Genomic DNA, 26,716 nt, shown 5'->3' on the forward strand with positions numbered 1-26,716 from the left:
TTTTATCAGAAAAAATTCCATTACTTGAACCCTACATCTTTTGTTACTGAGTGATTGAAAAGAAATTAAAAACACCTAATGCTTGTTATCAGAAAAACTGCCATCTAGGTAGGGATTTATGGCATAAGCAAAAAAGATCTTACAGAACCATATATTCTTAAGAGTTGAAAGGGAATTCAGAGATCATCTAGTCATCTATAGCTGAATAAGAAATTCCTTTATAACATTTCTGAAAAATGGTCCTCTAATTGTTGCTTGAAGACTTCTAGAGAGGGAACCAACAGTGTCCCTTTCTTTACTCATCTTCCAGGTAGCTAATCCTATTTTGGGACAGTTTTAATTTATTTCCTTTCTGTTCCAACTTATAAGTAATTCTTCTGTAAGTAGGAAAGGTATGTCAGTGTTGAGCATTTCTCCCAGCAACAGAAAAAAAACCTCTTGGACTTATTTCTGTTTATCTTTCTTTAAGCCTGTGGAGAATATTGAGAATAAGAATAAAAAAATTATGTTCATGTTGCTGATGTTTGGTAATTCAGAATATATTCTGTTGCAACCATGGAGTTGGTTCACATATATATATTTATATATATATATAATATCATATTTTATATTTATTTATATATATAAAATTATGTTCATATCGCTGATGTTTGGTAATTCAGAATATATTCTGTTGCAACCATGGAGTTGGTTCATATCATATATATATATTTATATATATAATATCATATTATTTACAGTATATATATATATAAATTATGTTCATATTGCTGATGTTTGGTAATTCAGAATATATTCTGTTGCAACCATGGAGTTGGTTCACATCATATATATATATTTATATATATTATATATATATTTATATATGTATACACATATAACAATTATGTTCGTGTTGCTGATGTTTGGTAATTCAGAATATATTCTGTTGCAACCATGTAGTTTTCCATCATATATATTATAAAATAATTATATATATATATTTAATATGCACAATTAACAATTATGTTCATGTTGTGATGTTTTGAATTGAAAATATTTCTTTGCAAACCATGGAGTTGGTTCACATATATATATATATATTTATATATAATATATTATATATTATTTAATGTATACATATACAAATGTTCATGTTCCGAGTTTGAATTGAATATTTTGTTGCAATATGGAGTTGGTTACACTATATATATATATAATTTAATTATAATATATAACAATTATTTCATGTTGTGAGTTTGGTAACCAGAATATTTCTGTTGCAACCATGGAGTTGGTTCACATCATACATATATATTTATAGAATTATTATATATATATATTTATAAAATAATATATAACAATTATTTATGTTCATGTTTGGGAATTCGAATAACTTGCAACTAGGGTTTTCACACAATATATATTTATATATATGTATATAATATATTTTATATATATTTATATATATATATATAAATTATGCTCATATTGCTGATGTTTGGTAATTCAGAATATATTCTGTTGCAACCATGGAGTTGGTTCACACCATATATATATATATTTATATATGTATACATATATAACAATTATGTTCATGTTGCTGATGTTTGGTAATTCAGAATATCTTCTGTTAAATGGAATTGTTCACATTATATATATATTTATATAAATATATTATTTATATTTATTATAATATAACAATTATTTCATGTTGTGATGTTTGGTAATTCAGAATATTTTGTTGCAAATGGAGTTGTTTCAATCATATATATATTTTATATAATATATTATATATATATTTTATATGAATATAAACAATTATGTCTGTTGTTGTTTGGAATTGAATATACTGTTGAACATGGATTGACATCCAATATATATTTATGAAATATATTATATATATATTTTATTATTATATATTAAAATTATGTTCATGTTTGGATGTTTAAACGAATATATTTTAACCATGGAGTTGTTTCAATCAATATAATTTTATGAAAAATATTATATATATATATTTATATATTAATATATAAAAATTATGTTCTGTCGTTGATGTTTGGAACGAATATACTGTGAAACCATGGAGTTGGTTCATATCATATATATATATTTATATATATAATATCATATTATTTACAGTATATATATATATAAATTATGTTCATATTGCTGATGTTTGGTAATTCAGAATATATTCTGTTGCAACCATGGAGTTGGTTCACATCATATATATATATTTATATATATTATATATATATTTATATATGTATACACATATAACAATTATGTTCGTGTTGCTGATGTTTGGTAATTCAGAATATATTCTGTTGCAACCATGGAGTTGGTTCACATCACATATATATATTTATATAGAATATATTATATATATATATTTATATATGTATACATATATAACAATTATGTTCATGTTGCTGATGTTTGGTAATTCGGAATATATTCTGTTGCAACCATGGAGTTGTTTCACATCACATATATATATTTATGTATAACATATTATATTATATATATTTATATATGTATACATATATAACAATTATGTTCATGTCGCTGATGTTTGGTAATTCGGAATATCTTCTGTTGCAACCATGGAGTTGGTTCACATCATATATATATATTTATATATAATATATTATATATATATATATTTATATATTATACATATATAACAATTATGTTCATGTTGCTGATGTTTGGTAATTCGGAATATCTTCTGTTGCAACCATGGAGTTGGTTCACATCACATATATATATTTATATATAATCTATTATATATATATATTTATATATTATACATATATAACAATTATGTTCATGTTGCTGATGTTTGGTAATTCAGAATATATTCTGTTGCAGCCATGGAGTTGGTTCACATCATACATATATATATATATATATCTTCAGTCTCTGTTATGATTCCCTTCTTGTAAGCAGACCTTAAGCTTTTTTGAGAGCAGGGTTTCACTTTGTGAACAAGAGCTCAATAAGCTTCTTGAGAACAGGGTCCAAATTTACATTTTCCTTCAGCATAAAACTTGCCTCAGCAAACTTCATTACAAGAACGGCTAGCATTAATTCATCGAAGTTTGCGAAGTCCTTTGCAAACATCTTTTGACCTTCACCAAAATCCTGGGAGGCGAATGCTATTATTATCCCAGTGTTACCACCGAGGAAAACAAGGCACTGAAAGATAAGCGACGTAGGAGTGTTTGACGCTGGACGGGAACGCGGGACTCCCCGACTTCAAGTCTCCCACGCCACCATTCTACCACCTGTCTGTGTTGTCGAGGTGCACTGGATTGACACCAACCCAAGGCCTTCCGGACAGGAGCTCATCTAAGGCGAGACGGGAGATGAGAACAGCGAGGCTCGGAAGGGCCAAGCGCATCGCCCGCAGCCCCACAGCTGGGAAGTTTCGGGGTCGGGATCAGAGCCCCGCGTCCCCGATTTCGGGGCCGGGACAGCGCGACCGCAGGGAGGGAAGAAGCGGCTCTGCACGCTGGGAACACCCCATCAGCAAGAAGGAAGCAGACTGTCCTCAAATGACCTCGCCGTCGGGACCGCGACAATTTCTCAACAATAAACTCACCGTCAATTCAACCCAACTTGGGCGCCCACCTTGTCCGGCGTGGGTAGTGACCTAGATTGCGCCGGCCTGGCGGGCGCTGTCCAGGGTCCCCGTTTCAGCGCTCCTCTTCCCAGGCTGCAGAGGAGGCATCCCCGTCCCTCTCCCGCAGGCCGCCGCCAAGGGTAACGGTCTCTGCTGCTCCACCTGTTTCGAATCTAGGCGCGTGCCAGGGCGGGGGCTGGACAGCCCGGGGTGGGGAGGCGGTGGGGGCGGCGGGGACGGGAGAAGCGGGGAGGCGGGAGGAGGGGGATAGTCACGTGCTGGCAGCGGTCCTTGGACGATTCCATTTCCTCACCCCCCCCTTCCTTGACTCTCCCTTGCCCGGCCCCCTACCCCCCACCCCTCACCCCCTCATGCGCTTTCCTCACCTCCTTGATTCGGATATTCATGCTCCTTCTGCGCCCCATCCCCGCCCCTTCGCTCTTTCCCTTTCCCGGACTCCGGCGCCTCTTTTCCTTCCCTCTCACCCCCACCCCGCAGTTGGTGCGGTCCATGGCGAGCACATCATGGCGATTGAGGGTAAGTAGAGGCCGCTCCCCAGGGTGGAGAGGAGGTCGGGGGACTGGGGGCGGGGAAGGGGTGAGGCGCAGCGTACCTCCGAGGATGCGGCGGGGCTTGGGGCGTCCCCTGAGGGCAGAGAACGGGAGAGGGGAGGCGAGGCAAGGGGGGCGGGGGTGTCCCGTCTCGGAGCGCCCCCGCCCCGCCCCCTCTCTCTCCCCCTCCCTTCCCTCCCCTTCCTCTCAGGTGCCCCAGCTGGGAGTCCGGGCCGGCGGAGGGCCGCGGGGGCAGGCCGCCCCTCCCCTGCCTGGCCTGCTCCTCTGCCGGGAGGCCCCAGATGCCGGTGCGGACTTTTGCCCCGGCTGCCGCAGGGCAGGGAGAGTTGGGGAGGCTCGGTGAGGGAAGGGGACGGAGCCGGGGCTCCAGGCACCACCTGCCGCCCCTCACGGGCAGGATTTTTGAAGGAAGCCCCGCGAGACGCCCTCGCTCTTCTCGGCCGCATCTGCGGAGGGCGACGAGTTGCGCCCCACTTCCCGACCCCCTTCCGGGGGTGCCCGCTAGTGACCCGCGCCCCCAATCTTAGGCTGCGCCTCCTTCTCCGCCGTGTGCCCGAGCGTGTGTGTGTGTGTGTGACAGAGAGCAGAGAGAAAGTGAGCGAGTGTGAGAGCCATTCATCTCCTGAGGAGGCAGTTACTCCGGAGATTGCTCCCTACTTTTGAAAAGTCAAATGCATCCTCTCCGAGCATCCCTCTTCTGCGTGCTGTCTTGCCTCGGTTGTTTGTTTTTTTGTTTTTTTTTGTTTTTTGCAAGAATTAGTGGTTGATGATATCAGACGTTACTGTTAGGTTCTTCCATGAAAAATTAATGCAGAGAGGATTGGCATTAAAAGGCTTTTTTTGTTCTCCTTTCAAAGGAAATCTGGTCTGTCGTGTGAGTGTGTGTGTGTGAAAGAGTTTTTCTCCCCAGGAGTTCTCTCTCAAATTGTTTCTCTACTTCTGAAAGAAGTCGAAGGGATTTTATCACAGCATCTCCCCTTTTGAATATTGCTGTGCCTCGGTTGGTTCTTGTTTTTGGAAGAAATGAGTGATTCTAGATTTCTGACGGGAGTGTTATGCTTTTCAGTGAAAAGTTAACGCATAGATAATTGTCATTAAAGTATGTTTTTTCTTAGATTTTCTCTCTTCAAAGAAAATCTAGCATGATTTGAAGCTTCTGTTTCCTTTAAACATTGAATAGAACAAGTCAAGCTAACAAGCATTTATTTATTGTCGACTAGTTGATAGTATGCTCAGCTAGATTAAAAAAAAGCAAAGAAAAAAAAAAGAAAAGAAGGAAGGGAAGAAAGGAAGAAAAAAGACAAATAAACCACCCACTCCATGCTTTCAAGAAGTTTATGACGAATGGGGAACGCAACATGCAAACAACATATAAAGCATAAATTAGAGATAATTAGAGGAAAGAACAGAAGATGAAACTGATTTGAGAGGTCAAAGGCTGTTCATCAATACAATAAACATTCAAGTGCAAGAATAGGAGATTTTTAAAGTTCTAATTTCTCAAGAACACTGCAAAACTGAAAACTTCCTGTGATTGTGTCCATGCTTGTATTTCAGTAGTATAAATCTAAATTCTAGCATCTTCCTTACAAATCAAAACTTTTTGAAAAACATTCTTTGTAAGTACTTTGTCTTCAGAAACCAATCCAGATAGGGATTTATTAAATCAAATTTTGTATAAATTGCAATACTAGATACAGATATACAAATGAGACAGTTCTTGTCCTCAAGGAGCTTACATTATTTGGAGAGGAGACATTGCTTAACAAACAGAATGATAAGTATTTGAGGGAACTTGGTCTGTATCTACTCCATTGATATAAAGGAAATATTTCAAATTAGTAAACTAGTAGCATAATATTGCTAATTGTGTTCTCAAAATAATTTGCTACTTTTCATATCTAGAGAGTAGAATGAAAAACAGTGTAACAGAGAGGTTTCCTTTTGTTTGTTCCCAAGAACTTTAACAGCTGATTTATCTGTTGTTTGTCTCAATTTTCTCAACTATGGAATGGAAATAGTAACAGCTCCTACTTTTCAGTGAGGATTTTTATGAGAAACATATGAAATAATCTTGGTAAAACATTTAGCAAAATGTCTGGCATGTAGTAGGTCTTATAGAGCTTGATTTAAGCTATTATTATTATCATTTTCCTCCTCCTCATCATCTATGTTTAGTTCTGTGATTTAATTGGGTTAAGAGGTAACTCTTTAGTAACTCTTGATGATTAAATATCCTCTATTAACAAATATCTTTAACACAACATATATATGTATATTTATATATATACACACACATACACATATATATGTGGGAGTATTATATTCAAAGAGTTATGAGATATCTATGGTGATAATAATCCTAAAACTGTGTTAAGCTAGTGTGGAACATGTTCCTATGTGTGTGTCCCATTAATCCTTTTTTAAAAAACTCCAATTACAGTCAAGTAGCTAAATTTATTGATTTAGAAATCATATTCCCTGTACACCCATTCAGTGAAGTAACCCCCTGGGCAAAAGATCAAAGGGAAGGATTAAATCATTGCCTGGGATTAATCATGTACAAAATAGCTCAAGAGTAACAACAAAGACCTGACTACTTAGAATTTAAAAAGTAATTGTCATTTCCCCCTCCTTCCCTAACATTTCCCACTCTCCATCCTTAGGAATATAATAGAGAAATATAGAATGAGTAGTAATATAGCTGGGTATATATGTATACAGTTGGTTGAACAACCATATTAAAAAAGTATTAATTAATAGATCAATTTGAAGGAAAGTTTCTAGTATCATATAACAAAACTTTGATTGATTGCTTTTTGGTAGTTGGGTTCAATTCACCTTTCTTATATTAACAGATAAACTTTTAAATTTGGCTACTTGCAAAGTTCATAAATCACTGTTTTGTTTTGCCTCTACCTTTAAGCTTTAGCAAAAAGATTTTTTATGCTTGCAATTTAGAAATTCATTGTGGAGACAAGATTATAAATACTGTCACAGGCTGTCACAGGCAAGTTATTTCATGATATCAAAATTAAGAATTGTAATTATTCTTTTTCCTATTTCTGGAAGGAAAATAACATTTAAAAATCTTAGCATTTAGAATAAAATTTGAACATCAGGTCAGGCGAGACTAAACCTTGATTATGAAACATTTACATTTTTATATACAGAACTCAGTAGGGTATGATGAAGAGTCAGACCACTTAGGTTCTCTTTATAAAAACATAATATTAATTGAATTTATTTGAATAATGTTGGAAGAGATTTTAGAATACATCTAGGCTAACTTCCTGTTCTGTATAAAACTTGTGGTCAATCAGCATCCCTAGATCCTTGATCATATGAATTTTTGATAAACCAACCCCCCCCCCCCATAGTTGTAATTGTTTTTTTCCAACTAGTTGAAAAACTTTTTTAATCTTAGAAATTTTACTTTCTTTATTTTGACCCATCATCATTCTAGACTAGAAGTATCAATCACTTGCCTATAATATTCTCAGTTAAGCCAGAACTAGATTAAATATAATTTGGAAATGTTTAGCCAGATAAATGAAAATACAGGAGAATACAGATAATGTTAATATGTGGGGGTTTTTATGTCAGGATGTGGCAAAAGGGACCTTTTTATACAATTTAGTTGGGCCTGATTTTTTTTCTTGAATTTAATATCACTATTTTAGACTATTGAAAGAATTTTGATTTCTGGTTCTGTTATCCCAGCATATTAGCTCTTCTTCCTAGTTCTGCCTTTACACAAATTTGGTAAGCATATCTTTTGTGTCTTCATTAAAGGAATTTATACGATTGTTGAGCAACATAAGGTTAAGCACAAAGTTTTGTTATATGATACTAGAAACTTTCCTTCAAGTTGAATTGATCCATTAATCAATATTTTTTGAACATGGTTGTTCAACCAACTGTATACACATATACACAGCTATATTACTACTCACGCAGTATTTCTCTATTATAGTCCTAAGAATATCATTTTGTTATAAGCCTTGCTGAAATCCAAGTAATGTTGTCATTACCTAGCTGGATAATCTTGGGTGAGAGGTATTTTAGTGTTATGGAAAGAACACTAACTTTAGAACAAAGGATCTTGATTCCCATCCTGGCCTTGCTCTGGGACCTCTGGCATGTCACTTAACCTCTCGGATTTTTAGTTTTTTCATTTTTTGATGAGGAATAAAGAGGGTTGGAGTATATGACTTCTAAAGACCTTTTCAATTCTATCTTCCATAAAAGAGCATTTCCTACCAAAGTAGAAAAGGGAATAATTATAATTACTTGATTTCTCTGAACTTCGGTTTGCTCATCTGTAAGAAAAGGATTTTGAATTTAAATTTCCATTTCCTCTAAATTGCTATAATGTTAAGATGAAATTAAAACTTCTAAGAATAGAGATGTTTAGTTAGAAGGGCCAGTAAAATGCTAAATACAGTAGAGTTATGTTGCTGATTTTAGAGAGTTACAGCTTTACATTTTCTAGTAAGAAAAATGTCTCGCTGTGTATACTGTGATTTAACTGATCTGTAACATCATAATGACATTTAAAATTTTTTAAAAGTGAATTCTTTTAGTATAGAATTTACAACTTCATAGCACTAGATTTCATAAATTTAAAATAGTTTGTTTTTAGAATTACTATAGTTCAAATAAATCAGTGGATAGTGGATAATAAATGAATATAAGAAAATGTAGATAGATGAGATAACATGTCATAGTCAAGAGAATCCAACCATAGAGACAAGAGGCCCTGAGTTTAAGTCCTATCTCTGACCCATATTTGTCTATACCCTGAAGGCTGTAAGTTACAGAGAAGGTCCTAACCTACATTGTAAGAAAAAATTTCAATATCTGAAGATTCCCTGCATTAGTGAAATCATAGATTCAGTCCTCATCTCTATTTTATTTACTATCTTTTAATATTTTGGATAAGATTGAAATAAGGATGAAATTGTTTTTGATCAATAGTGACTATATACAATTAAGGGCCAATGTTTTTGAATAGATTTACAAAGTTTATTTAGATTTTCTCCTGTAATCAAGCTGACAAAATTAAGGATATTGGGGGAATACTAGAATTTTATTAGGATCTGTGTTATTTTATTTTAATTGTTTGAGCTAAAGAGTAATAATAGAAGAGTGCAATTTATATTATTGTGAGAGTTACTAAGAGCCATGCACAATCTAAGTAGTCTTACTCCAGCATGGGAATAGCAACACAACTAGTATTTTTTTTTTTAAACAAAAGGCATTAGTTTATATGTGCTGAAGATCATAATTCATGCTTACTTTTCATCCCATCTGACATGCCTTTACATAAATCCTCCATAGATAGTCTATCTGATATGCTGGAGACATTTCCCTGGTTTTTTGGACATTTTAGTGATCTTTCTGCTCTGTTTGGACAGTCCATTTGTCCTTACTTACTAGTTCTCCTAGACTTGATGTGGTTTTTTTGTTTGTTTTTTATTGTACTTCTTGTACACAAATCACTGATAATATATTGTGGTTTAATTACTTTCTATCTCTTTGTCCTCTCATTTGCATGTTAACCTATGATTTTAATTCTTTTGAGCTGTCTTAAGATTTGCAGTCATTTAGCATCACTAGGAAAAATAGCCCTGTAATATACTCTCTATATACTACAATAGGATTATTTTTCATGGATGTAGTTTCATATATTTTTTCTTAAGGTTGTGATATTAATTTTGGCAATATCATTGATAATTTTGCACAATTGAAATTCATTGTTATTGGAGATCTTTGAACCTTTCATCAGAATGACTACAGAATTGCTTGAAATAGTAAACTTTCATTAATCGGAGTCCAGTTCAGTGAAAATTTTCATTGAAATTTTTTCCCCTTGGATTCTACTTTTAGGAGAAAAAAATGATGGATACTAACTATTATTCAGAAAAAAAATTAAGAACACTATAACCTTCCAGGAGCCCAGGACATTCTGAGATCAATACAAAGTCTGCTCAGTTATTTCTACCCCTTCATGTCTCCACTATTCTATAATGAGCGCTCGTGTTCACAATGATGCCTCTGAATGAATCATTTAATGATCGAGAATTATTTAAAAAAATTTGTAATAGAATGACAACCAGAAAAATAATTCTATGTAAAAGACCACAAAAATGAGGAGAACACAACAGGACAGACAAAACACACTTTCCAATTGTAGTTTTGATTTAATTACAGTTCTCAGAAAAAAGGGAAGAGGGAAAGAGGTATTGCTAGCATGCTTACCTGGGATGAAGATGAGGATGGATGGTCTCCATTCTCATAGATGGATGGTTATAAAGTTTTGTGGTATATATCCTCAAGGCAAGGTTCCTAGACAGGGATTGTTTTGCTTTTATTTTTGTATTGTCACTGCTCACTAAAGTGGTTGGTACATAATAAGTGCTTAAATGCTTTTCATGCAATTAAGTATCGAGTGTCTTTTACTTGTACAGAAACAGTACCAATATACTTGAGCGAGGTTTAATTAACTAGGACATTAAGCACCCTTCCCCCAGCCCTATTTCTTTAAATATTCGAGTTATTCAGAATTTTACTAAATAATAACTTACATTTACACTTTTAAGGTTTACAAAGCTATTTCTTTAAAAGTCTTGTTATCTAAGTGGTATAGATCCAACAGAAGTAATGTGACTTTCTCAGTGTCACAAAACTAGTTGAGTGATAGTGATAGATATCTTCTGAGTTCAAATTTATGTTCTTTTCATTTTACTGCTTCTCCTTTTAATATTAAGAAACTTTCTTCAGCCCCTAAATCATGTGACAAACAAGTGGAGTACATTGAGAAGAGGTTTAGAAAATGGGGAGATGGACTGAATTTAGGAACAGTAGATTTAATTTTTTTAACACAAAGTTCATACTTCAGAGTAAAAATAAAAATTATTTCCTTGGTTATCATTTTTGTGTTGATTAATAAATGATATTTAAGTTTTACTCACTGTGCTTAAAGCTGGGGATTTCAAAAAAGCAACAAGTATTTGCCCTAAGGTAGTTTACATTTTAATGAAGATAACTCTTTAAAGGAGTTGTAAAGGGGTATAGATACATGTAGAGTGGTATGGTTTGGAGGTGGTGGCAGGAAAGTTAAATAGAGGTTTGATTTGGAAAAAATAAGATTAAGGTTAACCTTTCAACCAGAGTGGCCCTTGTGGGTGGAATCTAGTTTTCATTTGGGAATGATGGTTGAAATGAAGGAAGCTTGGTTAGAAGGTGACCCTGAAGTGAGAGGGAGATGACTCTACAATGTAGAACTATTCTTGTATTAATGTTTATATCAGAGTTCAGATCTTTGGAGACCATAGATAGAAATTAATATAGAGCATAACTAATTAATTTTTGAGTCAAAAGACCTGGATTCTGATCCCAGCTTTGTTAACATATTACCTTGGGCAAATCACTTAACTTCTCTTTAGTTTCTTCAGTTGTAAAGAGTTTGGCCCGGATGATTTTGGAGGATCATTTTAGCTTGAAATCATTACTTTTGTTTGTGGATACCTTTGTGTTCATTTCATTAAGTCCTGGAACATTGCTGAACTTTCAAAAGCTGAGCTTTTCCAAAGAAGTTGCCCTGTTTACATCTATCCAATGCAATAAACATTTATTAAGCACCTACAGTGTGTCAGGCACTATGCTAAGTTCTGGAGACATAATTATTAAAATTTGCCTTCAGTAAGTTCTGATCTAAAAAAATGGATATATAAAAAAGCAGGAAAGGGGTGGGGAGAGGCATGGGATATCAGGGACCACTTGACACTGGGGGCATCCTAGCATATGAAGTTGAAATCAAATAGGGCAGCTGATGCTAGATGGAGTGATCTGAAAGTATAGTTTCTGCCCTCTACAAAAGAAGGCATTGGGAGCAGTTTGCTACTTGGCTTTCCAGTCTTCCAGTCAGAGGGGAGAGGAGGTTGAAGGAAGTAGAGTCAAAGTTTGAGTGTGTGGTGTGAATTTAGAAATGATGAGGTTATCCTGAGAAAGCCATTTTGTGGGGAGCTGAAAGAAGGTAGGGCAGCAGTTGTACAAACTGTGATATTCATTCATGTGAAAAATCCATAGAACTGCTCCATCTGTAAATGCAAGTTGGGAAATACCGCAACTGGACAATAACTGGGGAACTGAGCCCAGGATTCAGTTGGAAGACTGGAAGAGAGCCGCCTGGATTATTCTTGGAAAATTATACATTGCTTTTAATGATTCAAACTCTTTTTAAAAACCATATGGGTATACATACATATACACACAAATATGTTCAGTTATCTCTTCTACATCATGGGGGTTAGGGGTATGGCACCCCCATGATCTGGAAAATCCATGTAAAATTTTTGACCTACCCTTTGTACTAGAGAAGGAGTCCTAATTTTTCTTTTAAAGTGTATTTATAGTACCATATTGTAAAATTTGATTTAAATATTTGATCATAGGTGCTGTGTCATTTGCTGACATTTGTGTGTCATCCATGTCTTCTTCAGAACTCCAAAAAATTCCCATTTAATTTCTTATACCAACCTGAGATATATCACAACTTCAATGGGGAAAGTTGCAATGTTGAAAGGATAGCTATACATATACTACAGTAATAGTGATGTGTTACAGTTGTAATGATATATAGTCAGTATAACTACTATGTTCTATGTACTTAAGAAAGTCAAAAGACTTAAGAAACTCGTAAGAAATTCATAATTTAATAAGTATAAAAGATCACATAAAAAGAAGCTGAAAGGAGGTGGTATTAGAAAGAGTACCTGCCAAGGCCCTATGCAGTTCTATAGCCAGGTGGAGAAAATAAGAGTTATCTTGAGCCCCCTCTTTAAATGGGAGACTTGGGAAGAGCTCTTATGTTTGCCCTTTATCCTCTTCAATCAGAAGGGTACAGAGGAAACAGGAAGTACTGAGGAAATATACATTTCAAAGTTGATGTGATCTTGTGGAAAGATGAATTTCTGGAGCAGTGAAATCCAGGAGAGCAGCCAAATGGGGAATGATATAGCTGCAGGTCCAGTATTAGAGTCACTCAAAAAGTAGAGGGGTATATGATGGACACGAGTAGACTCTAACATTAACAGTGAAGAAAAGACATTTAAAGTATGTCATTAGAAAAATGAACTGGAGAAGGAAAGTGGGTCAGTCACAGGTAGTGAGGAATAACAGATGGATAGTTGTAAACATGCAGTGGATTGTGATTGATGGCTATGACAAAATAATCTAGTGGAAGGTCCTCAGAATATTAGGTGGACCCCTTGTGGAGAGTTTATAGATGGACATGGAAAAGAACAGAATGAGAAGATATGGTTGGATTTTGACCTGTACTGTTCTGAGATCACAGATCCATTTAAATATGATACCATTATCCTTTACAAATAATATAATAGTGTAAGTAAATAAAAGAAATCTTAGCGCCAAAATGTCAGAATGGGAGACTAAAAAAGAAAGAGATAAATAGCAATAAAATTTGATGGCATAAGGAGATGGACTTAACTGTTGGAATAACTAAGGAAAATATGTTAAATATGGAGATATTCAATAGTGGAGGAAAAGGTGTATATATATATATTTACATGTATATATATGTGAAGGTTTCCTTACATTCACAAGTTAACTCTCAACACAGTACAGTAATATAGTAAACATTTATTAAGCACCAACTATGTGCCAGGTACTCTGTTAAGTCCTGGGGATACAACAAAGAAAAAAGATAATCCTTGTCCTCAAGAATTTTAGTCTAATGAAGGAAGATCACATTCAAAAGGAAGATGAAAAAAGGTTGGGGAGAAAATACTGTTATGGAGGAATGATAGTGGAGTTGAATAGAAGCAGATGTAACTGATGGGAAATAGTTTTCTGGGCTGCTCAGCCCTTTTAAAATGAGGGCTTTGGGAGTAATTTTTCTCTGCCCTCCAGTCCTCTAATCAGAAGACTTCCAGAATTGGTACCTGTGGTTAATGGAGAAAACTCTAGAATAGGAGTCAAATTATAAGAAAGTATACATTTGAAATTCTAAATTGTAAACCAGGAGGATTTCCCTGTATTTCATAATTTTGGGGATGGATTTTAGAAGTAGCTATGTCAAAGATATTAATTATTAACTAGCTGTTGATTTAACGGCTATTCATATTTTAAAAGATGTTATTTCGAAGGTGTTTTCTTCAGCACAGATGAAATGACTCCTGACTCATGACAAAGCTCAAGTTGAAAAGAAATTAAAGTTTAAAAGAATTGAACAGGATTTATAATTTGTTGAACCTAAGTTATAGTACCAGAATGACCATGCTAGTGAATATACTAATGAAAAAGAAAGTCTTAACAGTTAAGAATTGACTAGTTTGCTTATTTAAATAAATCAATCTATTAATTTAGTCTAGATTTTTGAATGCCTAACTTAATTGAAGAGAGGCACATTACTAGATAACTTTGACTGACTGTAGAAAACTTAATGCATTTCTATGCCAGTTCTGGAAAATTATAGCAGTTTATATTTTGTTTCTATATAAGTTTTCCTGAGGGAAAAAAGAGTGACATTGACTAAAATTGTCAGTTTTATTCTGCTTCTGCTCCTCTTCATACTGCTGAAAAGGGTTATCACAGGCGGAGTAAATTGATACAATCTCTGCAAAGCTCTTATTCAGAAATAATTTTTATTTTAAATAGCTTAAGGTTCAGCATAATATTTGAATGTTTTAATCATTTCTGTCAAAATTGTAAACTTTATAAAAATGGAAAATTAAGTAATATGCTTAAGATCCAGAAAGCAGTGCAAATCTAATATATTCCTGCCCACTTTACAGATGAAGAAGCTGAGGGCCACGATCAGGACCACATAGGGAGTAAAGAGGAAAGGAAGGATGCCAGTTTCAGAGTTCTTCTCACTGCATCATTCCCTCCTTCCCTTCCCTCTTTCCCTCTCTCCCTTCTCTCCCCCTTTCCTTTCCTTTCCTTTCCTTTCCTTTCCTTTCCTTTCCTTTCTCCTTTCTCCTTTCTCCTTTCTCCTTTCTCCTTTCTCCTTTCTCCTTTCTCCTTTCTCCTTTCTCCTTTCTCCTTTCTCCTTTCTCCTTTCTCCTTTCTCCTTTCTCCTTTCTCCTTTCTCCTTTCTCCTTTCTCCTTTCTCCTTTCTCCTTTCTCCTTTCTCCTTTCTCCTTTCTCCTTTCTCCTTTCTCCTTTCTCCTTTCTCCTTTCTCCTTTCTCCTTTCTCCTTTCTCCTTTCTCCTTTCTCCTTTCTCCTTTCTCCTTTCTCCTTTCTCCTTTCTCCTTTCTCCTTTCTCCTTTCCTTTCCTTTCCTTTCCTTTCCTTTCCTTCCATCTATCCATCCTTCCTTTTTTCATCTCTCAGCTTTCTCATCTATAAAATGATTAGATTGGATTAAATGATCTCCAAAATACCTTTCAGAGGTAGAATTATATGAATCAGTGGCTCCCAGTCTTCATTTCTTTGTTCACATTTACATTTTTAGACATAGAATGAATATCTTTATTTGTAAACTGATATTTGTAGGGGAAAAATTAAAAATCAAAAATGTAAAGGACAATATCAAAAGTTGTGCCCTTCCTTCCCCTTTTTTTTCTAGTTATGTTGGTAACAAGAGGGGAGGAGAAAGGAAGAGATAGGAATACTGTTATTGGTAGTTCAGATATTAATTGAGTCAAGGAAACCATCAGCTCGGGATATGGGTTCAGTCCAGGGACAGAATGTTCTCAAAGACAAGGGTTAAAATTCTTTTTTTCACTCACTGAATTTTTATGCTTCCCTTATGGAGTTCCAGAAAAAATGATTTAATTTAGGTTTGGTTCATATCTTAAGGTTTTTTCAAGAGGGATGAACAAGATTCCTTCTAAAAAGATACTAAGTGTACTAGATTCAAAGTTTTCTCTCTCAGGATTATTGTTCAGTCATCTGTGTTCAAGAAAAGAACACAAAACAGAAGAGTTGAGATTCAGTTTTAAGATCACTTAGACTGCACATGTTCTCATCTCCAATATGTTAGCAGTTTTCCTAGCTGCTGGTGAGAGGAAGTTCCCAAGTATGTTGGGTAGAATTTTCTGAGGAGAACTTAAGGGAGTATATAAAAATTAAATCAAATTGGATGAGTTGAGATTAACATTATTGGGAGGATGACTACTTTGATGAGATCACAGATTAATTTCTGATTATGAGTATGCTTAAAATTCTCAAATTGGGTTCCAAATTCAACTTCATAAATATAGAGTAGGGAGAATCATGATTAGAAAAGAGTTCCTATGAAAAAGGTATGGAAATTCTAGTGGATTGAAACTTCAAAATGCATTAGTATTGTAACCTGGCACCCTAAAAAGCTAATGCTGTCTTAGGTTGCATTGAAAAAAACAGTATCCAGAATAAGAGAGGAACAGTTCTATTATACTGTGTTAGGCCAGATATGAAATATAGCATGAAAAGTACAATTTAGAATAAAACACAGACAAGGTCTAACATAGCCAGAAGACTAAGATAGTGAGGTGCAGAAAAAAAATCAAGGATATCATGGAAGAGATTTTTTGATCATATATGGATGATATTGCCTCTGAGGTTCTTCTTAACTATTAGATTTCCTGATTCTTTTAAGTTAATAGACCAAAAAAGTAGGCAAAGTCCCAAACCTGCCAAATAATGAAGAGAAAATCACATAGCATTTTTATTTCTTTTTTAATGTCAATAACAATTTTCAAATCAATGCTTCCTTTTAAAAATTTTAAATAATTCCTAATCAATTTGTTAATCTTTCCATTTAATTATATGAATTACTCCTGAGTTATACATATATTTTCTAATTTGCTTTTATCATCATTGACAGTTTAGTTTATTGATGTTGAAAATTTGGGGAAATAAACTTTTAACTTGTTAGATATATTCCAATGTATATTTTTTAGATCTAGAATTTCTTCAGTGTCTTACAGTGATTAGTGGGTGCCAACTATCCCAAAATCAGATCATAACAATTTAATAATACTGTTTTTATTATTTTAAATTTCTGATTGATATTTAGGAATTGCATTTACGTTTAGTAAGTAGGTGGTCTCTTTTTGTAGTTTTGAAGGCTAATGGAAAGATACCCTACTAAAAAGAGATAATCATTCTTATTGTAACTAATTCTTATGAGAGGCAGCTTGGCACTGTGTTTCAGAACTGGACTGGGAGTCAGGAAGACCTGGGTTTAAGTTCTGCCTCTGACACATCTTACCTGTGACCTTAGGCAAAACCAGTTTCACCTTTTGGTATACTAGGACCTTCTCTAATACTTAATACTTATAAAACTTAGAGTTGCAAAGAAGGTCAGCTTTACAATGATAGAGGAAGCTCCTTATTGTTTCTTATAACAATGTTTCCTATACCAATCCAATATTGTATGCTGTGAATTTAATTTCAAATGTATAGAGTAAAATTTTATTCATTCAGATTACATTCTGTCAGAATTTTAAATTATTTAAAAAGAAATCTTTTTTTTTTGCTCTTATACTGAGTACTCATATTGAGTAGTAATAAGGTTTGCTTATTTCATTGCAAGAGTTCTTTCTTAATGGATAAGATTAATTTATATATAGCATATGTCCTAACCTCTTTACTGACCTTTAGTCCTTTTTTTAATAGCTTTTTATCTTCAAAATATATGCAAAGATAGTTTTTAACATTCAACTTTGCAAAACCTTGTGTTCCAATTTTTTTCTTTCTTTCCCCCCCAGCCTTCTCCTAAGATAACAAGTAATCCAATATATGTTAAACATGTGCAATTCTTGTATACTTATTTCCACAATTATTATGTTGCACAAGAAAAATAAGATCAAAAAGAAAGAAAAGAAAGAGCAAGCAAACAACAAAAAAGGTGAAAATACTATGTTGTGATCCACATTCAGTCCCCATAGTTAGTCCTTTTTCTGGATGCAGATGGCTCTCTCCATCACAAGTATATTGGAATTGACTTCCAGTCTTAGATCTCTTAACTATCTTTGAGAGATCTTCAACTGGCTGTCCAGTAGATATTTTAAATCTACCTTGACCCAAACTGAACTAATTATCTTTTCCCTATGGTCCCTCTCTCCTTTAAAACTTTCCTGTTATTGTTGAGGGCAGCAGCTTTCCCCCAGGCTCACAACCTATATGTATCATCATATCATCCTCAATTCCTCATTATCTTTCATTACCACCAGTCCTTCCCCCATACCTAGTCTATTGCCAAGGCCTTTCAATTTCATTTTTGCAAAATTTCTTGAATACACTCCGTTCTCTTTTCTGATACCTAACTGCTACCACCTAAAAGGTGTCAGGCCCTTATCATCTCACACCCAGACTGTTTCAGTCCTCTGCTGGTGGATCTGCTTCCTCACTCCAATCTATCTCTGTTCAGCTGCCAAAGTAATTTTCCTAAAGCACAATTCTGACCATGTCATCTCATCCATTTGATAAATTCCAGTAGCTCTGTGTCACTTTCAGTATCAAAAACAAAATTGTTTGTAGTTCAAAGCTCTTCATAACCTAACTCTCTTCTACCTCTTCAGTCCTCTTCGACCTTATTCCCCATCACATACTCTTTGATTCAGTGACTGGCCTTCTTTCTGTTCTATGAACAAAACATTCCATATCTCTTCTTCAGACATTTTTTTGCCTATCTCACCATGCCTGGAATGCTCTCCTTCATAATCTCTACCTACTGGCTTCTCTGGCTTTCTTTAAATCTCTACTAAAATTCCATCTTACATAGAAAAATTTTCCTAACCCTTGTAGCTTCTAATGCCTTCTCTCTCAATTGTTTCCTATTTATCCTGTATACAGCTTGTTTGTGCCTATTATTCTCTCCTCATTAGATTGTGAGCTCCATGAAGGCATTTTTTTTTTGTTTTGCTTCTTTTTGTATTCTTAGTGTTTAGAGCAGTGCCTTAACACTTAATAAGCCTTAACATATCTGTATTGTTTTTTCAAAGTACCAATGTTAGCTTCAGTTTCTACTGTGGTTGTATTATAAAAACTCACATTTGTGAGTAAGTTGGAAGTATAGTGATATAAATAAGTATAATATGTTGTAAATTACTCTCCTCACAATAATCTTTCAAGGTAATCCAAGCACAATTTCCCCTGTAAAACAGTGAAGGAAGTTGAGGTATAATGTAGTCATGAATATCTAGATTAAAATTCTACTTCAGACACTTAATACATGTGTGACCCTGGGTAAGACTATTAAAATTTTCTTTTCCTTAATTTTTCTCATCTGTAAAATGAATTGGCTATTCTAAAGTTACTTGGAACTCTAATTTAATGACCCTATGATATTTAGTGACTTACCTGATGTCTTACAGTTTGTGTTAGAATTGAGAAAAAAGTCCTGCTTTTCTCTTCATTATTATTTCTCCTGTACTATATTTACTAATTTCATCTTTGCCCAAAATTCATTAATTATCTTTTCTACTTCAGGACCTCACATAGCACTCTATACATATCATTCAATTCAACAGTTAGTATTGTAATGATACTAGTTGCATTCAGAGCAAGGATGCTGAGTGAGGTTAAGGATGGGCTGGATAAGATGTGTCTTATCAACCTGGAGCTTATAGTCTAGTAAACAGGTAATACATACCCACAAATATATGATATTCCAGTGGAGAAACATGAAACTTTAACATTAATTCCAAAGCTGATTTATATTTTTATACTAGGGGTATGAACAATATAAACAAAGGAATCAAGAAAGTAAAGTAAAGGGCCTGTGCTCCAATGATAGAAAATGGAGAGGAACAAAGGAAATAAAGCTGAACATTGGCAAGATGGTGTTAGGCTGTAAAAGGGGCATGCTTTTGTGTTGTTATTTCATTGTTTCAGTCATTCTCATTCTTAGTGACCTCATTTGGTGTTTTCTTGGCAAAGATACAGCAATTTTTTTTGTTATTATAGCTTTTTATTGACAGAACATTTGTATGGGTAATTTTTCAGCACTTACCCTTGCAAATTCTTTTGTTCCAACTTTTCCCTTCCTTCCCTCCACCTCCTCCTCTAGATGTCAGGCAGTCTCATGAACATGTTAAACATGTTGAAATATATCTTAAATACAATATATGTGTACATATTTATATAGTTCTCTTGTTTCACAAGAAAAATCGGATTTAGAAAGGTAAAAATAACTTGAGAAGAAAAACAAAAATGCAAGCAATCCACACTCATTTCCCAGTGTTTTTTTTTTTGCTGGGTGTAGCTGGTTCTGTTCATCATTGATCAATTGGAACCACTTATTGCTAAAGATAGCCTCTTCCATCAGAATTGATCCTCATATAGTATTGTTGTTGAAGTATATAATGATCTTCTGGTTCTGCTCATTTCTCTTAGCATCTATCTGTTCGTGTAAGTCTCTCCAAACCTCTTGCTACAGAAATGTTTTTGCCATTTCTTTACCTGCTTATTTTACAGCGGAGGGAATTGAGGCCTCAGGGAATGACTTGTCTAGGATCACATAGCTTGTAAGTATCTGAAGCTAATTTGAACCTGGGTCTTCCTGCCTCCAAGACTGCTTGGTGCTGTATCTACTGTGTCACCTAGGCTACCCATGGCATTATTTATTTATACTCTATTTTATTTTATAGTGATTTGTGAACATCTCATTTTCTCTTATTAGAATGTAAAAGGGACCTTATTTATTTCTAAATTAAATTAAATTCTTATACATATATAAATAACTTTAAACATATTTCCACATTTGTTATGTTGTGGAAAAAATGACAACAAAAAAATAACCATTAGAAAGGAAAAACAAACAAAAGAGTTCCATAGTTCTCTTTCTGGACGTGGATGGTATTTTCCATCCCAAGTCTATTGGAATTGTCTGGGATCACCCTGTTGCTGAGAGGAGCTAAGTTTGTCATAGTTAATCATCACATAATCTTGCTGTTACTGTGTACAATGTTCTCCTGGTTGTACTCACTTCATATAATATCATTTAATATGTCTTTCCAGGCTTTCCTGAAATCAGCCTGCTCATTATTTCTTATAGAACAATAATATTCTATTACATGTATATACCATAACTTTTCCAGCCATTCCCCAATTGATGGGCATCCACTCAGTTTCTAATTCCTTGCCTCTACAAAAAGAGCTGTGACCAAGTGGGCTCTTTTCTCTCTAATTTTATTTCTTTGAGATGCAGACCCAGTAGTGATACTGCTAGATCAAAGGGTATGCAGAGTTTGATAATCTTTTGGGCATAATTCCAAATTGCTTTTCAGAGTGGCTGGATCAGTTTATAACTCCACCAACAATGCATTTATCAGGGACCTTTTTGTTTGTTGCAGTGCTGAACATAATATTCTATGTATAGTAAATGCTTAATAAATGCTTTATTTTAAATTTGTACATGATATATACTTATATTGTACCTAAATATAGGTTTTAAAAATAAATATATAAAAATTTCCTTTCTAATTATTTAACCATTTGCTCAGCTAACTTAAAAAAAATATAAATGACTTGAGGTAAGATTAAGTCCAGTCCTTGTGTAACTAAACACAATATCACAACCATAGGCACTAGTTAAGTTTTTATTTTTGTATCATAGATTTAGATATGAAACAGACTTCAGATGTCATCTAATCCAGTCCCTTCCCATTCTACATTTTACAGATGAGGACAGTGACACCCAGAGAGGTTAAGTGACTATAGTGACTTACTTGCCCAAAGTTATACAGATAGAAAAGAGAAAACCTAGGGTTTGAATTCAGTACTTTTTAAATCCCAGATATAGGGCACTTTATATGATGTGTGAGATATTTGCAAAGTATTTAATTTACATTAAATTTTATAGTTCAAAATTCTGGTATGGTTTATAGTTCAGTTAGTGTGTAGACTAAATCTACTTTAGTGCTAGAAATATTTTTTAAAATTTTAGATTGTTTATCATAGTAACTTAGTAGATATTGTAATTATCCTTTCATATTGTTTCTGTAACTATTTCTCTTTGTTATGGTGATTTTAGTAGATATTGTGATTATCCTTTCATATTGTTCCTGTAAATATTTCTCTTTGTTGCAATAATGTAGTTAATATACCGCTTATTTTTAAAAAGCAAAAAAATATAACGGTAAAATGTGAAATAATTCTCAGCAGAATTATGAGACACCAGGGATATACAGAATACTTAAAACTTTGATTAGTTTGTATGAATGAAAACAGTCAATAAGCAGTTTCTCATAACCTGAAATATCATCATGGAGATTAATTATGTTTTGATATTCAACATAGAAGGCTCAAATTTTTCCAGTTAATTTGGTTGTTGCCCTTTGTTTTTGAAGAGGACCAAAATGACATCACTATGTTAGAAAGGAGTTACAGTGTATCTGACTGTGGCTGATCAGACCAATAAATGCTTGGAATTCTCTGCCACAGGTCAGACACAAATAGTCCACATGAAAATTTGAGGATAGCTTCTCTAATTTTGAGTATTTCACATTTTGTTTGGGCTAATTCGATTCTGCTTTGCTCATGGAGCACAGCACCTTCTCTGCTGAGGGCACGCCATGCTGGATGGTCCTGTGCCAATGTCTGCCAAATTATACAATCAGTTCTAAAGTTCTTAAGAGATAACCTTGAGAGTGTTCTTATATCACTTTTTCTGACAATCCTGTGAGTGCTTCCCCCTGTGTGAATTCTCCATAAAATAATTTTTTTGACAAGCAAATATTTGGTGTTTGAACAATGTGGCCAGCCCAATGGAGTTGTGCTCTTTACAGTAGAGCTGGAATGCTTGGGGAATTCAAGGATACCTCCATTATCCATCTTTATAAAAGTAAAGGGACTAGATTGTCCTGTGACAATTACAGGGGTTCTCTCTCTTAGTCATTGCTGGCAAAATTCTTGTCAAAGTCCTCCTAGGTAGGCTGGCCCTACACCTAGAAAAAGGTCATCTACCTAAGAGCCAGTGTGGCTTCAGAAGGGGCTGGGGAACTGTCAATATGTTATTTACTGTCCGGCAACTCCAGGAAAAATTCCAGGAGCAGACTTCCAACTGTAGGATTGTCCCTGTAGTGATTGATGCCTTACTCAAAAGATTGGCAATATAGGAGAATATGAAAAAAATTTTAAATAGGAAATATATGATAGACTGGGCCCCCTATATGCAAAGGTCTGTCCCTTGTGTTAAGAGATTTGAGGAAATAGCTATTTGCCATTCATGGATTGCTCTCCCCTCCTCAGACCACTGGCCTTCCTGGATTTAAGTTCCAGTTAAAATCACACTTTCTACAGGAAGACTTTCTTGATCCCTTTTAATTTCAATGCCTTTCCTGTGTTGCTTGTTAACTATTTATCTTGTAAATACCTTTTTGTATATAGTTATTTGCTTGTTGTCCTCCCCTTCTTTAGATTGTAAACTACCCAACAGCTCTGTCTTTCTCTTTTTTTGTATCCCCAGAACTTAATGCAGTTCCTGGCATGTAGTAAATATTTAACATATGCTTGTTGACTTGAGTGAATGACCAGTTTGTTCCTTCCAAGACATTCATGAGATCTGTATGGACATTTGAATAATCTTAATTTTTTATCTATCCCTGTAAATTGTGGATTAATATATTTGGTTAATATGGTTTAAAGAGAAAGTCAAGGATACTTTTAAAAATTGTCTCCTCTCTTTTAAACTTAAAAGTTTAAACTTCAGTTTGTGACAGTCAAACTAAAATACCAATATTTCCCATATTTTCTGATACTTTTTGAACAGGTGGAGAACGGACCTGTGGAGTACATGAGCTTATTTGTATTAGAAAAGGTAAGCAAAGAACAGTGGTAATGCTTAAATAATAAATATTTTGTTTTATGTTATACTTTATAGCAAGGTAATAAATTATTTGGAGACCATAACAATCTATATTTTTATAACAATATTTTTAAAATATAAAGACTAATTATATATTAAAGTATCATTTCAATGATTTTGCTTATGCTTATGGAATATGTTCTTAATAGTCTGGTTTGATAAGGAGACAAAGAATGGAGGTTTTGATTTCATTTCTTTTCTAATATCTGGACTGAAGTGTTTATTTAGTTTCCCTTGACTTAGTACCATTCACCATATCTGCCTTATTTTGGATACTACCTTATCTTTTTTTTTGGAAGCATCTGGATCTACAATAAATACACATAAATACCATGTGACGTAAGCAGGCCAATCATTATTATAATCCATTTTTGTAGTTGAGAAAATGAAAACTGATGCTGACTTACCTAAATTCATACAATTGTAAATGGCAGAAACCAGGACTCAAAGCCAGGTCATCTGACTCCAGGTTCAGAGTTATTTTCTACTACATCAACCTGCCTCTTCTGTTCTATTACTCTCTCCCACCAGAGATCTGAGGTGTTCATTAAAATTCAAATTGGGAACATATCCAAAGACCACAACATCCTTTGAACATCAACAACTGGCTATGCATACTTAAGAGGAACACCTGTCAGCTGGGTGGCTTATCAAGGTGACCCCAGGACAGGTAAACCACTTGTTAGATAGTAGGCAAGGAATAAGGTAGATTTGAAATAGGAGGAAAAGCTGAATGAGTCTCCCACTTCCAAATATTCCCATGTTGGGTGGGTGAAAAAGAATGGATTGTGAAATCCCCCAAAATATACTTCAAGGGAAATAGGTATAAAGATTGCTCTTATCTATTCTCAACTTTGCTTTCCTTGCTTATTTCTAGACATACTGCTTATCCTTTTAGCAGATACCACTTTATTAGCATTTTGTGAATTCATTCAATGAACGAATGTATAATTAAATCTAAAATTTTCTTGGTGCCAGAAAATAAGACTTTTAAGCACAACTAAGGTATACAACATGTTAGTGGCTACTTAAGGCCCAGCACTGTGGATACAAAGACTCAGTCCACATCTTCTCCCCACCCCCACTCCGAACACCTTGACATCTCAAGTAGCTCACACTCTACCCATAAAAGGTCAGTATAAAATATATGCAAAATCTGTCAGGAAAGATCTCATGTAGGAATACTGAATCTGAGCCTGAAAGCAATCTAGGGAGATTAAGAGGTAATGAAAAAAGAGATCTTTTCAGGAATGGAGTATAGTTTATGCGAAGGCATGGATATAAGACATGGGGTATAAGTGGTGTTTGTGAAAAATAGCAAGATCAGTCTGGATCTGGATCACAGAGTATGTAAAAGGGATTAATTAGGTAACTTGGAAAAGGTAAGCAGAAACCAAATTGTTCAGAGCTTTAAGTGCCAAGCAGAGGAGTTTTATCCTAAAGAAATCAGGGAGCACTGGTGCTTTTTGAGCAGGGATTGTTATTATGACACTTAGGCTGACAATGGTTTTATGCAATTCTGTATATTTTGCTTTTAACTAATTTTTAAAATACTTAGAAAATGATTCCAGTTTGTTAGATGAATTATATTAATAGTCAAAAGCATAATTTATTTGGACAAAATGATATCTGTAATTACTTTGTTTTCTTTGTGTTAATATTAATCATAATGGTCTAGGTTCTAGTTTAACAATGTAAGAAATATACAGAAATTCATTCCTATTCTAGGCATATCATGGCAAAGTATTTGGTAGTGAGTATTCCAAAAGTAGTAGGCTGCAAATCCAAGAATCCCCTCATGCTTAAGGAGGGCTCTTCGGCATTTTCATTAGGACAGTTCAGCCCACAAGTACTTATGTTTCTTTCTAGATCTTATCATTTGCGTCAAGAGACAAATTTGATGGAAAGAACTGACTCCAAGCCTTTAGAGTGGAAGCTCTTTGGTAACTCTGTTGTAGAATGATATGGTAAAAAGGAGCATTGAATTTGGAGTCAAGGTACCTGGGTTAAAATCCAGGCTCTACCACTTTTTACCCAAGTCATTCTGGGCAAATTATTTCTTTGGGCATCAAGTTCCTCATCTGAAAAGTGAAAGGCTTGCATTAGATGGCTTTCTATCTGTACATTTATGATATAGGAACCCTTAATCTGCTTTTTGGCTCTGAATAGAAAATTCTGTATCCTAGTGCAAGGATAGATTTCTGCTGCCCTACTTTTAGAGGATGTGTTGTTTTATCCTGTGGGATGGGAATAAAAGAATCAGGTAAGTTAAATGGTAAATAGAAAACTAGTAACATTTCCTAAACTTGAGCCAATATGTATTGTTGTTTTACTATACTTATAAATTCTAGAAAAAGAGTGAAGTTACAGTACTCTTCTAAGTTTGCCAGTATCCCTCTTTTGCATTCTTTTTGTGTTTAATACATTTCTTTTAATTTTACATTTTTTATGTGAACTATCTTTAACAATTATGATTTAAAATATACTTTACATAGTTGTATTTTTGACAAGATGTATGTAATTGTATATATTTGAATTGTATATTAATAGGAAAATTGTGATGAATTCTTTGTAAAGTGCAAACTTTTATCATAGTTTTATTAAATTACTTATTATTATTATTATTAAATTTTATAAGGGTTATCCTGTGAATTTCTATATCTTTTTTTAAAAGTGGGGTTGCTTTTTACATATTATTCCCTATAA

General features: G+C 34.5%; 1 protein-coding gene across 2 annotated transcripts in view; it reads left to right on the plus strand.

The window, feature by feature from the left end:
* The first annotated feature begins 3,993 nt into the window (after positions 1–3,993).
* Positions 3,994–26,716, plus strand: part of SYT14 (synaptotagmin 14) — a 260,052-nt gene continuing 237,329 nt past the window's right edge. Inside the window, exons 1-3 of one of the 2 annotated variants that reach the window (XM_031937303.1) lie at positions 4,128–4,150; positions 23,915–23,962; positions 24,542–24,680. Coding sequence is in view for 1 of the 2 variants with exons in the window: in XM_031937302.1 (XP_031793162.1) it covers positions 4,138–4,150; positions 23,915–23,962 (61 nt within the window). In the remaining variant the exon portion in view is untranslated. Of the gene's footprint in view, positions 4,151–23,914; positions 23,963–24,541; positions 24,681–26,716 lie in introns of both variants that reach the window. The other variant, XM_031937302.1, reaches the window with a different exon arrangement.

This window comes from Sarcophilus harrisii, chromosome 4 (assembly GCF_902635505.1).
Source record: "Sarcophilus harrisii chromosome 4, mSarHar1.11, whole genome shotgun sequence".
Lineage (NCBI taxonomy): Eukaryota > Metazoa > Chordata > Mammalia > Dasyuromorphia > Dasyuridae > Sarcophilus > Sarcophilus harrisii.